The following is a 12,270-nucleotide window of genomic DNA, read 5'->3' as shown; positions in this document are numbered from 1 at the left end:
CACTAACAGCATTGAACACAGCCCTTCTTTCACTTCGTGAATACAATAAATCAATTGAAAATAACCAAATTCTGCAGTGATCGACCTGCTCTGTGGTGGAGCTAAGCCTTTCGTACGTCATCACTGCGCTGGTCGCTATGGCAACGTGAGTATACAAATGGCGATTTGGCAAGTTTGGCTTATCGTATGGAAGCGAGAGATATGCCATTCGAACCGATATCAAATTGTCTTTCTTCTGGACCATACTCGCTGGGTGCTGAGTCGAATGGTCCTGGTCCGAGGACGCTGAGACGCTCCCTTCCTCCTTTATTCCCAATCGAACTCGCGCACTTCCACCGAAACTGGGTGACTGCGCCCTACTAGATAGGGATTTGTATGCAAAATGTCACTAAAAACGCCGTTTCGTTCTTATAAAAGCATGGATGACCGCGATTGGTCCATATGTTGTAGTCTTTTGGCCGCTGAGTCGACCGGTTTTGGTCCGAAAAGGCTGCGATGCAGCGTTCGGCCCTTATTCCCAATCGAACACGGTTGAGTAAGCGGTCACGTGCTCATGCGTACACCAGTCGCCTTGTCACCGTGCCTGCAGACTACAATTTTCACATCAAGATTCAACTCAAAGGTTCAAAGCAAGGAGTCGTAAGAGGCTTTTACGACTCCCTGGTTCAAAGGTTCAACTCGAGTGACATAGACGGGCCCAAACAGGCTGTAAATGAGCACGTGACCACTTACTCAACCGTGTTCGATTGGGAATAAGGGCCTAATGCTGCATCGCAGCCTTTTCGGACCAAAACCAGTTGACTCAGCGGCCAAAAGACTACCACATATGGACCAATCGCGGTCATCCGTGCTTTTATAAGAACGAAACGGCGATTTTAGTGACTTTTTCCATACAAATCCCTATCTAGTAGGGCGCAGTCATCCAGTTTCGGTGGAAGTGCGCGAGTTCAATTGGGAATAAAGGAGGAAGGGAGCGTCTCAGCTTCCTCGGACCAAGACCATTCGACTCAGCACCCCGAAGACTACAACTGGTGAAAAATTGATTTTAGGGTATACTTCCCCTTTAACTCCAAACCGTCTCTATAACACACCACAGGCAGCAGCTTTGGAATGATCAACGCAGCTGCTTCAAGTAACAATGACAATCTCACCGTTCTCTGCAGTCGCGCAGCTCGGCGAGCAAATCATCCCGCTGGCTACGGAAATGCTCCACTTCAGCAGCTACCCGCTGTTGTTGCTGTGCATAGTGCAGCAGACTGTTGCTGGCCGTCGCACTGGGCTGCAATGAGAGCACAGCACAGGCAGCACACAGCACGGGTTGTAGATCATGGGCATATGTACGCCTACACCATTGATCATGCTACTGCCAGTTACTGGGAAGTGCATTGTTCCTAGCACTACGTTGTACACCATAGTGAAGTGCTGCTCCTCTAAGAGGTGTGGGGATACTTGCCACAGTGCATGTCTCAAATGTTCCTCCCGTAACTGCACAGTGCACACTTCCCAGACATGCTAGTATGAAAGAAAAAAAGCAGTACCAAGGCGCCGGGGAGAGAAACTCACGAACGGATGATTGGAGTGTCCCATCAGGTCTTCGACCGCCTGGTCCACACTGCCAACTCTCCCCTGCAACACAAGACAGAGGACAAGCGCAAGTGAAATACAGCACTGAACGCGATGAACTGCACGGTCACCGCACGTACAACATTGCACGACGTGGCAGCCAGGGTAGCGTTCCAATACTGAAAAAGTCATTATTCTAACGAGCCGCAAATATAACGATTTGCTAAAATTAATCGGTTTACGTGTACCAAAGGTAATGATTCTCTACTCATTCTTAATGCTCACTAGCAACAGTACAAAGGTATATCTTTAACGTTTTCTATTTAAATGACAGGTTTCTCCTCGTTAACTCATTAGATTTAGCACTTCGTTATACATAAGGTTTTACAGTATAATAACATCTGTCATCACATTGAAGCGAACAAGGAAATGGGAAAGGAGCAAGCCAGAGAAATAACATTGTCAGCGGCATCCCACACAAGTTGCACGGCCCATTAAAGAACACACGTAAGCAGCTCACCTCAATAAAAGGGTTCTGTACTGTTCCGGGAGATGTCACAGGTGAAGCACCAGTACCGCCACCGCCACCTGCACAGGCATTTACACACAAACAATGTACTTTAAGAAACCAGTAGAGCAAGACGGATGCAAACCGACGTCACAAAACAATGCTGTGTCAGCTTGGAAGAGTCACCAAACAAGTATGGATACGTCTGTCCACACATAGCAAGTCTTACCGCTGCTGGAATGTCGCTGAGATGATGTAAACACTGACGAAGACCTATCGAAGATCAAATATTTCACACAAAGGGCCACACGTAAATGCATTGGGTGCGAGGGCATTTCCCAGCCATTCAGCCAGATTGAGTTGGAGAAAAAATACACTGTCTTGCTTTACTCGTCCATAAGTACATTGTATTTGCACATGTACAGCGACCCATTGGCCATGAACACTTTAAACAGTGAAACCTCATTTAGAAGACCACCGACAAGACAAACGTTCCCTGAGCGACTTCTGAAGTAGCATCCATAACTCTATCGGATGCATCACTGTATTCACTGGGAATAAAATATGGATAAGAAGAACTCCCGTCATTGCGAACAAATACCACCGATCCCTTGGTGTTCGTCCTAAAGAGGTTTGACTGTACGATCGCATGGCCAAGATATGATCAAAGGGCCAGTAAGTACCACAGACAATGCTTAATTGAATAATAATATTATTAATAGTAGAAAGGAAAAGGACATACGGAAACGAGTTAAAGGGGAAGTGCATCGATTTTTCGAGTATGGTCCAGAAGAAAGACAATTTGATATCGGTTCGAATGGCATATCTCTCGCTTCCATACGATAAGCCAAACTTGCCAAATCGATTATTGTATACTCACGTTGCCATAGCGACCAGCGCAGTGATGACGTACGAAAGGCTTAGCTCCACCACAGAGAAGGTCGATCACTGCAGAATTTGGTCATTTTCAATTGGTTTATTGTATTCACGAAGTGAAAGAAGGGCTGTGTTCAATGCTGTAAGTGCAGTGAACTGTTTGTTAGTAGTCCTCTCGGTTGTGTACTGGGACGTGACACCGACAGGAGAAAGCTGGAGCGCGGAGACACCAGCAGACAAGCGAAAATAGTGACGAACAAAATGCTGAAATCTTGGTTGGGACAAATCAGACGTTCAGCATTTCCCCCAACCAAGGACCATGCCGTTTGCTCTTTCCAATTCCTGAAGGTGAACGTGATGCTTCCTGGCGACTCTCCTATCTCTCGTAACATCTTCTGAAGCCAGGTGAGACGACGGGTGGTGGAGATTGACGAATGAAATAATGTCGTAGGTTTGAAAGTTTGCTGAAAATGTCTCAGGAGAGACGGCGAATTCCAAGCATCTTGTCCTGGAGGAAACCATTTCCTAGGCACAGTCAGCCTAGGGAAATGCATGAGAAGGGCGACAAATAGTTCACGGCACTAACAGCATTGAACACAGCACTTCTTTCACATCGTGAATACAATAAGACAATTGAACATGACCAATTTATGAAGTGATCGACCTTCTCTGTGGAGGAGCTAAGCCTTTCGTACGTCATCACTCCGCTGGTCGCTATGGCAACGTGAGCATACAATTGGCGATTTGGCAAGTTTGGCTTATCGTATGGAAGCGAGAGATATGCCATTCGAACCGATATCAAATTGTCTTTCTTCTGGACCCTACTCGAAAAATCGATGCACTTCCCCTTTAAGAGTAACTCATCTAGTTACAGTGGTGGAGAGTTACTCTTAACTCGTTTCCATATGTCCTTTTCCTGTCTACTTTTATTATTGGCTCAATATCCGAGTTTCAAATATTATTAATAATCATAATTAATAATCAATAATTGAATGTGTCTTAATCCTGTACATGGCTGTACAGGATAGTACAGTAGAAACATGCAGGTGCAGCCGACAAAAGGCAAACCAACCTTGTCCAATCATCCAGCCCAGAGCCCGCCAGCTGAGCACGCAGCTTCTCAATCTCGGCTTCTCGGTCTTGAAGCAAAGCATAAGAGCGCTCGCGGGCAGACTGGACTGACAGTAGCTCTTGCTACACATCAACAAAAGAAGAGGGAGGGGGGAGGGAGAATAAAAAAGGACTGAGCAACAAACTGAGACAATACCAAAACGACGTCATAATCATGACACGTACACAGCCTCCCCAGTTATGAAAGGTAATGTTCTCAACTATCAAGTCCAGTTAACGAAATCTGCGGAAATGCCTGATCAAAAATTCAATTTCTCAAGCGAAGGTCCCAGGTTCGAGTCCTGGTGGTGACAGTCAATTTTTCTTCAGACTTTTCCCTTTTCCTTCAACCTATGAATATTCAGAAAAATTTAGAAAACAATTTTACAATTTGTGCAAGTCTACAAGTATAGTTTCTGACTTCTACAGAGATTTTACGGCTATTTTTGGCCAAGGTGTCAAGAGAATCTCACTACACCATGGTTTCAGAGTGGGTTTTGCACAATAACAGGCATACCATATTTGCATATACGGCACAATAAAAATATTTCGATTGGAGTGAAATACATGTAGATGTCTTCACCACAGTTTTATTTAGACAATTTCTGACAATTTGCTGTTGGAAGGGCGCTTGTTTCAGTTTCTAGTGCCCGTCCCAGGCGCCTCAAGGGAACTTTGGCCATGTGGGGAAGGCGTCAAAGTATGGACGGCGCAAGAAATGAGTTTATCTGTGGAAATCAACATTCGGAGCACCCACAAAGTACAGAGGCTGTACGTACTGAAAGGTGAAAACCCAGCTCATGCTGATTCGAGCTCGCAGGATGTCGATGCTGTTCTGGACTCTGTTTTGGCTAGCTCAGTAGAGACACCGAGCTCGTCTTTCATGGACGCTGGTACTCTGTCTTATAACAACTCGGATAAACAGGATAATGTCTGCAAGGTGGGCTCCATGGTGTCGCCAGAAACCAAGCGGATTGGATCGTTGCCCGTGTTGTATGAGCCCTTTAGACCCGTACACATTCCCGTATGCACACACTTCCGTACGCATATACATACACATCTGCACATCCCTGTACACACATCCATTCATGCACTCCCCGCTGACCTTTGCCCTGCTGACCCTTTGCCTCCCTTACTGCATGCACCGTACCCCTTTTCCCGCTCACCCTGTCACTTACTGCATGCACCCCTTTTCCCGCTCACCCTATTGGCGTATTGCCACTTACTGCATGCATCTCTTTTTCCCTCCATAGCTTTCGTTATATTCTGAAGGCTGCGCTTGCGCAGTGTGATTCTCCTGTTGATTCTCCGAGTAGTTCTCCTAGTCGTTCTCCCCCAGTAGTTCTTACAGTTGTTCTTCTGGTAGTCCTCCGAGTTGTCTTCTCCTCATAATTGTCCCAGTCCTCTACTTTAGTCCTCTTTGTGTTCAGGCAATATAACTGTTATCATAACCTACAATTCCGTGCTGCCGTATAAAGAGTGCGATAAAGTAGAGTAGTAACGTAGAGTACAGTAGTAAGATACCATATATAGACGGCGTACATTTGATAACATTGGCGCCCAACGTGGGGCTCGAACCCACGACCCTGAGATTAAGAGTCTCATGCTCTACCGGCCATCCCCGGAAAGTCGTTTGTGATAGTTGTGGTGAAGGGACACAGCTGGCCATCAGTAGGAAACCCAAGACAGTGAAATGGTATGATGTGAACCGCCGATCAGTTCTCAGTATGCGCATGATACGTCGTGGTGGATAGGCGGTAAAGAAAGTTTGCGCTCTGCTGAATCTAACTCATCCTGTTGCCAAGAAGGCATTTGACTTTCACCGAAATGCCCTTATAATCTGTCTGCTGAGAAGGCTGCGCCAGACAGTATGAATAGATGCGCGAAGGACTTCATCAGCCGTCGAACTGCCGACCAAGTCGAGAGCCTGAGCGATGCAACAGCGTCAACGGATGGTACGTGGATGCGGAGAGGACACTCATTGCTGCTTGGCGTCCAGGCTGTCATCACATTCGATACCCAGAAGATTGTAGATGTAGAGGTGCCGTCCAAACTCGGTGCTGGTTGTGCCGATCGTAAGCCAAGGCTAGCCAGTGGCAACATGAGTCAGGCCGACTTTGATGTGTGGAAGGCTAGCAATACCAATCGTTGCTACATCGACAAGACTGTTTCTTCACTGGCAATGCAGGCATCTGCAGTCTGTACTCTGTGGTCCAGATCAGAGGAGCTGAGAGGACTTAGATACACTGGATCCATCGGCGATGGAGATAGTAAAGGCCATTCTGCGGTGCTTCAGGACAAGCCGTATCGTGATGTACTGGTGGTGAAGGAAGAATGCGTGGGCCATGTCCAGAAGCGCCTTGGAAAGGGCTTCCGTGATCTGAAGCAAAGCAAGGCCAAAGAAAAGCTAGCAGATGGCAAACCTATAGGAGGTAAAGGGCAGCTGACTGACAAGACGATAGATTCACTGCAGAACTATTACGGTATGGCTGCATGCCAGTATGCCGGTGAAAGAAGACAAACAAAATGTTGATGTCAAAATGCGTGGTCAGCAGAGATCGCACACATGCATGCATATGCAGTGGCTCTTTATCTGAAACTAACACGGTAGCCAGACTTGCACTTGAAGAGAATCCATGCCGTTCTAACCCACAGAGTCGCCTGCAGTGCGAAGATGTGACCGTGGTCATGATGATGCCAGTGCGTGTGACTAGCACTGTAGTCTGTACGGCATAGTCCGGAACGCAGAGCTGGCCCGTTCATATGTCATCACTAACATCAGATTTCCCTCACTGAACTGAGAAACCGCGTGCTTTCAGCTTTGGCACACACGCACACAGTTGCTGTGCTTTCAAAGCAATGGATGAGAAGGCTGAGCAGCCCGACGCAAAGCTCAATGCTCTGCTGCCTGCAGCTAAAAGGAAGCTGTTCGAACAGGCCAAAGAGTCAGGAGTTCAGCTGAGTGGTGGCCTCGCTTCTGATAAACTCATTCTGCTCAAACAGAGATTCGTAAATTTAGCGTTGGTGTCCGAAAAGGAATTGAAAACAGAATATGCTGCGGGCAGGTTTTAGCCTTTTAGGTCAATTTGGAGCGCCTTTTTCTCCTATTTCGGAGCTATGTCCAGCACTGCAAAGCAGCATATCTCAAGAACCGTTCACAGGAGATAAACAATCTTTATGTTTTATTGCATCTACATTTCTCAGCTAGTTCCCCAAACCTCACATATATTTGGGATTCCTTTTCCTTGGCAAACCTTGCAAAGGTCTACTACCTGTACACACAGCACATTTCACCAAAGGGTTCTTCCATAGCTGCAACCTGCTGTGTGCTATTACAACACCTGTTTGCTATCCTGCACCGAAATATTGGACCGTATGTTTCTACGCTCTTGCTGAATAGTTGCGCAACTGTCTCACAAGGCAGGCATAGTGGACGTTCTAAGACCAGGATTACCGTATGTCAGCGCCTTTAAAGCCATGGCCTTATATTCGAAACACCGCTGCTTTCCTAGCTACTTTAGATGCAAAAATTCCTCATCCACTATGCCATGCCATAAAAGTCAAAGTCCACACAGACATTTCAATCTAAATCCACTTGTTCACCCTTCCTGCTGGGCTGTAAGTTTGTTAGTATGGTACTTATTCCTTCATTTTTACAAAACATACTTCAAATGTCGTTTCACTTATGAAACCCATGGCTTTATAACTGAGACTGGCTTTGTAATCGACTATACCTGCATGGCTTTAAAGGTGCGGATATACGGTAAGAAACCGAGGGTACCAGATTCAAGTCCTGCTGGGAAGCGGAACGATTTTTTCCAGCCGCACTGCGACCCACAGTTAATTGGGAACTCGTGGCCTGGCGCATGGCATGGCACGAGGGAAACATGGATGCGGCGAATGGGATTCTCGGTCTTTGATTGCTGGTGGGCTGATCTACTCGCCTCCCACCGCTTTAGGAGCTGCATCTGCGCCTTAGATCTTTGCAGGGTGGTGGCGTTCCTACGGATGCTGAAAACTCAGTTTAACTGAGTCTCAAGCGAACCATGACTTTTTTCGTCACATTCATGTGGTCCAATTCATATTTCTGACCTCCTTGAGCTTAACTCGCATACTGAGCCAGTAAATAATAATTAAAATAGAAGAAATCACATGGAAACGAGTTATGAAGCAACTATCCACGACTGAAACAAGATAATATGCAGTGGAGAATACTGGAGATGTGTTAGAGCTAGGTCTCAGGTCGTTGAATGTCTCAGTAGCCTGTCAGTTTTGTGCCCTGTTATCGCACTTTCTGACTGCATATTTTATTGTTACAGTTGTGGATAGCTTGTAACGACCTGACTCACTGAGTATTACGTCTTTCCACGTGATTTCTTCTTTTTTTAACTTTTTCAATTGGTTGGACATGCCCGGACATACCAGTTTGCCACACGTGTCTTTGAAAGCCGACGTTTTCAAATTTTCTCGACCCAACGATGAAGGACTCCGAGAAATTTTGGACAAATAAATTTCTCGGCAAATCGCACACAAACCTTGCATCTAAGCATTTAACCACTACGCGGGCGTCTTTGCATCTCTCATGCCCCAACCAAATGGATGTCGAAAGGTCCTTGTCGCGCTCAGCAGTCCACTTGTCATAAGTGGCCACGGGCACAGCGCTCTTCCCTAAACTCGCCATTTCTGATTGCAGCACAAGCGCGTGCGCACAGCTGTACAGGTAGTCGTTTCGTTATGATTATTTTTTTGTCTCGGATCGATCGGACACTTTGTCCGTCGCACGGTTATTTCACCTGGACAACGACCGAAAACGGTCGGAAAATGTCCTATGTCCAACCGGTATTTCATGGACTGAATCTGTGTTTAAAATTTGAAGAGATTCGGATGAGTTACCATGAAACAGCTTTGACATGACTTTTACAAAATGAAAATGACAAGATACCATGCAAGGATATAACAGTTACATGGGCAGAGTAGAGAAAGATAGATAGAGAGAGAGAGAGAGAGAGAGAGAGAGAGAGAGAGAGAGAGAGAGAGAGAGAGAGAGAGAGAGAGAGAGAGAGAGAGAGAGAGAGAGAGAGAGAGAGAGAGAGAGAGAGAGAGAGAGTGACAGTGACAGTGAGAGAGAGAGAGAGAGGGAGTGAGAAAGAAAGAGAGTGGGGGAGAGAGAGAGAGAGAGAGAGAGAGAGAGAGAGAGAGAGAGAGAGAGAGAGAGAGAGAGAGAGAGAGAGAGAGAGAGAGAGAGAGAAAGGGATAGGGAGACAGAGAGGGAGACAGAGAGGAAGGAGGGTGGAGGGACTAAGTGCGTACCTGATGAGTAGCTAGTGCTGCAGAGAGCGCCTTCTGATGGTCCAGCTTCTCTTCCTCCAGTCTGCTCTGCACATGTTCCAACTATGCGAATGTCAGCATAGGTATTACCAGGATAAGAGCACAAGGACAGAGGCTGTTAGTAGAGAAATTATCGGTGAGCCATGGTTCTATACAGTATACAGTATACTGATGCAAGTCCATGTACTGCACAAACGCACAATCCTCCTGTTCAAACTACGGACCACACAAGATATTTCCAGCCGAAATCGAATCGGTACCATCAGAGCAATTTGTGTGTTTCATCAATTTATGCCTGAGGTGGGTTTGATTTAAAATGCTGTCCCAGAACAAGAGTGAGCGGACAGGCCAGAACAGATGAGAGATCGTCTGCGATCGTGCACTGCTCAGCCTGCAAGTCTCTCATCCGTCATCTCCGTCAATTAAAGTCTTGCGCCGAGGAGAGTACAGAGACTGGTGTTGAGCAGAGACAAGAGTGTTTCGTCAAACACACGATTCAAGTTCCTGTCACCCCAATCCCAGTCCAAGGGGCAGAACAAAAGTTCGCCAGGCTAGGGAGCAAATGATTCGAAGGCTCCATCGGTACAAGCACATGGATATTCATGCTGCTCTCTCGCAAGCAGAGTTCTGAAATGGTTTATGTTTGCTCCACAATCTCTGCGAAGAATGGTGATGTACTAGAAGATGTAGTTCGCGAGGCTGGTGAACATGGTGCAACCATTCAGAATATCTGGAAAGACGATATTTCCAGTGCCAAGGCTGAGTTTGAGAAAGACCAGACGGATAACACCACTGGCAGTCATGGCAACCAATGGAGTGCAACAACATACAGAATGGCACTAGCTATGTTTTCGCTCAGTCCAGCTGCATACAAGTCACTGAAGAGCTTTGGAGTTCTTCAGTTGTCTAGCACCAGATCACTGAAATATTACAAGTATGTCAGTGGGCAGCTAAATACCGCTGGCTGGTGTGAGGATGCGATGATGGAGCAATACCAGAAACATGCCGAGTTCTCCACTCAACGAAAAGCGGAGGGCAAACCAGCACCCTTGAGTGAGGGCATCCTCGTGTTTGACGAAGTGAAGGTGATTGCCAAAGTGCTGTGGAACTCAACATCCCAGGAAATGCATGGTCTGGCCATGACAAAAGAGGATAAGTGTACTTGAAGTAGCTTACAATAATAATGTGTTTGAGTCACACACAGTTGATGGCAAACAGCGTGCAGAGTACATTGTTCAGTTTCAGCAGCGCGATACGAGTGGCCGCTTTGACATCATGGGCCATACCACTCAGCATCACATTCACATTCACTCAATGGACGATTCACTGCAGTACATGCGAATGTATGTATGTTCATGATGCTCTTCTCCTCTTCCAAACGTACAAAATAAAGCTCAGTGCGCTTGGTTTTGATGATGCATCTACAACCTACAGTGCGTTTCAAAAATATAGACGCGTGATTTCAAAAAAACGTTAGGCCAGCACCTACCGTACTCGCACGATTAGAGCCCTCTCTTGAATAGTGCCCTATTTCGAATAGTGCCCTAGTCTCCAAGAGCCAGTGAAAAATAAAGCCCTCTCTTGAATAGTGCCCCCCCCCCCCCTCCCGGTCTTGTAACCAAGCCCATGTGCAAGTTTGGTCTTCTTTTGCTAATGTTCTTGGCCATTGCTTTGCACTGGTGTTTTCAGGAACAAAATAGCAGGTCTTGTTCCCATTTCTGTGGAGTCGTGAGCGTTTACAGTACACTTTAGGCTCTGTTTTTCTTTGTTTTATGCTGGATGACGCAAATGTACCAGCAATGAAAAAACAGTGCCCTCTCTTGAATACTGCCCCATCTGTAATGGACATTGAAAAAAATAGTGCCCCAGGGGCACTAATCGCGCGAGTACGGTATACCACATAACATCTGTAATCACTTTGTGCTTAAAAAGTTCGAAATCGGGCGTTTGCTATTCGATCGCTAAAAACCTACTAGTATAATGAGAGTAATTGCTAGAAGGACATGAGCAATATTCCGAAAAAAAACTCTCAAAAAGCTCCAGCCAAATTTGAAATACAGTCAAATCTGTTGTAAGCGACCGCCCCTTGGTGCAAGAAAAAGCGGTCGCTTACGGCAGATGGTCTCTTACGACAGATGTATGGTAAATCCGGCATACCAGGTATATGCTTCCATGTACTCAAATCGACGAGAATAATGTGATTTTTAATAATTATCATTTTATTGGATATTCAACGACGACCATACCCGTATAGTACGCGGATGCGACACGGCAGTAGATCGACACTGCCTGGACTTGAGAGCTACAGCACAGCCTGAGTACAGGCCAGGCGCCAGTCGATCGCACTTGCAAGACAGCGCATTTTCACACTTTGCAGTTGACAGCGCACTGGCAAGTACATTTTCGCACCTTACTGAACCTGGGTCGCGGTCGCTTACAGCAGATTTGAATGCAGCCACCGTGCATGAAATCGCGGTCGCTGGTCGCGCACAGCAGATGGTCGCTCTGGACAGATCAGTTTGTATGTGAAACCGTCGGTGCACGGAAAATCGGTCGCTAACGGTAGATGGTCGCCTACAGCAGAGGTCGCTAACGGCAGATTTGACTGTATTTCAAAAATATCATGCGTCTATATTTTTGAAATGGACTGTAGACCAGGATGAAAACGATGATGGGTGCCAAAGGCCCAACACTTGCATGGCGACAACTCCTTCGTCTCATATATTTCTTTTTTTTGCGATATCCCTCGTTGCTGCTGTATTTTTTCTTTTTCAGTACTGGAAGTCAACAAATATTTGGCGCATGTTTATTTTTGGCTATTTTCAGCCCGGGGATTTTCGGCCTAAAATGTTGTTGCAGCCGAAATTTTGTTTTGCAAGGCTCAG

General features: G+C 46.3%; 1 protein-coding gene across 1 annotated transcript in view; it reads right to left on the bottom strand.

Annotated features, from left to right (window-relative positions):
• LOC135815496 (GRIP and coiled-coil domain-containing protein 1-like) overlaps positions 1–12,270 on the bottom strand; it is a 31,749-nt gene that overhangs the window by 3,092 nt on the left and 16,387 nt on the right. The window contains exons 17-22 of the mRNA XM_065328803.1: positions 9,368–9,448; positions 4,020–4,141; positions 2,301–2,344; positions 2,084–2,151; positions 1,564–1,626; positions 1,152–1,279 (exon numbers count right to left, since the gene is read on the bottom strand). Coding sequence (XP_065184875.1) covers positions 1,152–1,279; positions 1,564–1,626; positions 2,084–2,151; positions 2,301–2,344; positions 4,020–4,141; positions 9,368–9,448 — 506 coding nt within the window. The remainder of the gene's footprint in view (positions 1–1,151; positions 1,280–1,563; positions 1,627–2,083; positions 2,152–2,300; positions 2,345–4,019; positions 4,142–9,367; positions 9,449–12,270) is intronic.

Source organism: Sycon ciliatum, chromosome 4, assembly GCF_964019385.1.
Source record: "Sycon ciliatum chromosome 4, ocSycCili1.1, whole genome shotgun sequence".
NCBI lineage: Eukaryota > Metazoa > Porifera > Calcarea > Leucosolenida > Sycettidae > Sycon > Sycon ciliatum.
The sequence above is the reverse complement of the archived record's forward strand: the minus strand, read 5'-3'. Positions and strand labels throughout refer to the sequence as shown.